This window comes from Apis dorsata, unplaced genomic scaffold (assembly GCF_000469605.1).
Source record: "Apis dorsata unplaced genomic scaffold, Apis dorsata 1.3 scaffold_74, whole genome shotgun sequence".
Classification (NCBI taxonomy): Eukaryota; Metazoa; Arthropoda; class Insecta; order Hymenoptera; family Apidae; genus Apis; species Apis dorsata.
Genome location: NW_006263372.1, coordinates 2,185,940 through 2,188,574, shown reverse-complemented (window position 1 = coordinate 2,188,574; position 2,635 = coordinate 2,185,940). Strand labels below are relative to the sequence as shown.

General features: G+C 30.7%; 2 protein-coding genes across 3 annotated transcripts in view; one reads left to right on the top strand and one right to left on the bottom strand.

Annotated features, from left to right (window-relative positions):
- Positions 1-2,635, bottom strand: part of LOC102679685 (flotillin-2) — a 105,176-nt gene that overhangs the window by 15,218 nt on the left and 87,323 nt on the right. The window lies entirely within an intron of this gene.
- Positions 7-2,635, top strand: part of LOC102678961 (glucose dehydrogenase [FAD, quinone]-like) — a 6,509-nt gene continuing 3,880 nt past the window's right edge. The window contains exons 1-2 of the mRNA XM_006610605.2: positions 7-418; positions 1,160-1,595. Coding sequence (XP_006610668.1) covers positions 17-418; positions 1,160-1,595 — 838 coding nt within the window. The 5' untranslated portion in view covers positions 7-16. The remainder of the gene's footprint in view (positions 419-1,159; positions 1,596-2,635) is intronic.

Sequence of the window (2,635 nt, the reverse complement as noted above, 5' to 3'; positions counted from 1 at the left end):
AAAAAAAAAAAAAAAAATGGCCGAGGTCGGGAAAATATCTGCCATGAGAATAGCAATGTCGTACGGCCCAGAGCTGAGTTTCTTGGTGCTTCTTCGTATCCTGATCGGCATGTACAGATCGGATATCATTGATCACGAATCGAGGGTGAGGCCGACCCTGACCCCTCAAAGTAGTTACGATTTCGTGATAATCGGGGGTGGCTCGGCCGGCTCGGTGTTGGCCAACCGATTGTCGGAGAACAATAATTGGACGGTGTTGCTGCTGGAGGCGGGCGCCGAGGAGCCAGACTTCTCCGATGTCCCCTCGATATTTCCCGTTCTCCAACTTACCCCCATGGATTGGCAATTCAAGACGGAACCGTCCGACAATTATTGCAAAGCGATGAGAGCTCACGAGTGCAACTGGCCACGTGGCAAGGTAATATTTTTCATCTCGTTATTTATCAATTTTATTTGAGATAGGATTTTCAAATTCTTGAAATTTTACGAAGATAAAATTTTCTATTTACTTACTTTCCCATTACACGATTATTACAAAAGAGCGTTTGTCCATTATTTGCACCATTATATTTTAAATAAAAAACTTTTGAGAAATTACTTATAAAGAGTTTACTTGCGCAGTTTAACATAATTCCGTAAACATTATGCTAGTATGAGCCGGTCGAAGTATGCCAGATTATGTAATTGACACGCGCCAAGTGAAAATAGAAAGTTATTCTAATTAAGAAAGTAGATGCGTATCTAATTTATGAGATAATACTCTTAAACGAATATATGCACATAAAACAATTCTTATATCCCAATTCGATGGAATAATTCATATATCAAAAATAAATTTCGATAAAACTATTAAAAATCAATCATCACCAATTAATAGAAATAAACTCACTATGAATCTTTCTTTTGAATATTTTGAAAACATATAATAAAAAATCAAAACTCTCTTATCTTATCAATCACTTAAAACTTAATCACTCAAGATCACTATTTATTTAATAATCAGTTAAACGAGCAATTACTAAGAATATCTTCCCTTGTTTGTTTTGAAAGTGTAAAGAATCAATTTCTTACCTTTCAAAAGAAACAAAAAAAACTTCAAATTACGTAAGAGAATCGACAACGAAAATTCCAACATCCGTCGATATTGCTCGATCGATAGGTGCTAGGTGGAAGTAGCGTATTGAACGTGATGCTGTACATTCGTGGGAACAAAAAGGATTACGATAATTGGGAGAGGATGGGTAACAGGGGATGGAGCTACGAGAACGTGCTACCTTACTTCAAGAAATCGGAGGACATGAGGATCGAGGAGTATCGGGACTCCCCTTACCACCAGACAGGTGGACACCTGACCGTCGAATACTTCCATTATCGGTTGTCCATCATCGATTATCTGATGAAAGCCGGGACGGAGATGGGGTACGACATCGTTGACGTAAATGGACCGAGGCAAACCGGGTTCACCTATTCCCACGGAACGCTGAGGAATGGATTGAGATGCAGCGCCGCCAAAGCTTTCCTCCGATCCGTTTCCAAAAGGAGAAATCTCCATATCAGTACGAAGTCGATGGTGGAGAGGATTTTGGTGAGACAAGGCAAGTTCTATTTTTTTCATTGTTGTCCTTTATCTTAAATTAAACGAAGAATTGACATAAAGAAGTTTCTTTTCGTTTAAATTTCTCACAAATGAATCAGATTTAAGAAGATGTATAAGATAATGTTCTCAAAATTGTTAGTAAAGTAATATATATATATATATGAAAAATTTAGAAAGATTTTTTATGTACATCTATTATATCTTCATTTAATTTCAGAATTAATAAGAATTCATATAAGAATTTGTATAAGATCAATGACAATTTTTTGAAATTGTTAATAAAATAATATATATATTGCTTCTTAAATCTGATTCATTTGTGAGAAATTTAGACCAAAAGATTTTCTTTATGTATATCTATCTTATCTATCTTCGTTTAATTTAAGAATTAAGAATTAAATATATATATTACATATTATATTATGAATTCTTATTAATTCTTAAATTAAATAAAGATAGATAAGAGATATATATAAAGAATTTTTTGGAAAGAACCTTTTTAAATTTCTCACAAATGAATCAGACTTAAGAAGCAATATATATATATTATTTTATAAAGAATCTTTTGGAAAGAATCTTTCTAAATTTCTTACAAATGATCAGACTTAAAAAGTAAAATATATTACTTTATAATATATATACTTTATAACAATTTTGAGAACATTGATCTTATATGGATTCTTATTATCTTATTATATATTAGTATTATATTATAATATACATACTATATATTATATAATTCTTAAATTAAACAACATTAAACAAAGATAGATAAGATATACATAAAGAATCTTTTGGAAAGAATCTTTCTAAATTTCTCACAAATGAATCAGACTTAAGAAGCAATATATATATATTATTTTATAAAAAATCTTTTGGAAAAAATCTTTCTAAATTTTTTACAAATGATCAGATTTAAAAAGTAAAATATATTACTTTATTAATTTTGAGAACATTGATCTGATATGAATTCTTATTATCTTATTATATATTAGTATTATATTATAATATATATATTATATATTATATAATTCTTAA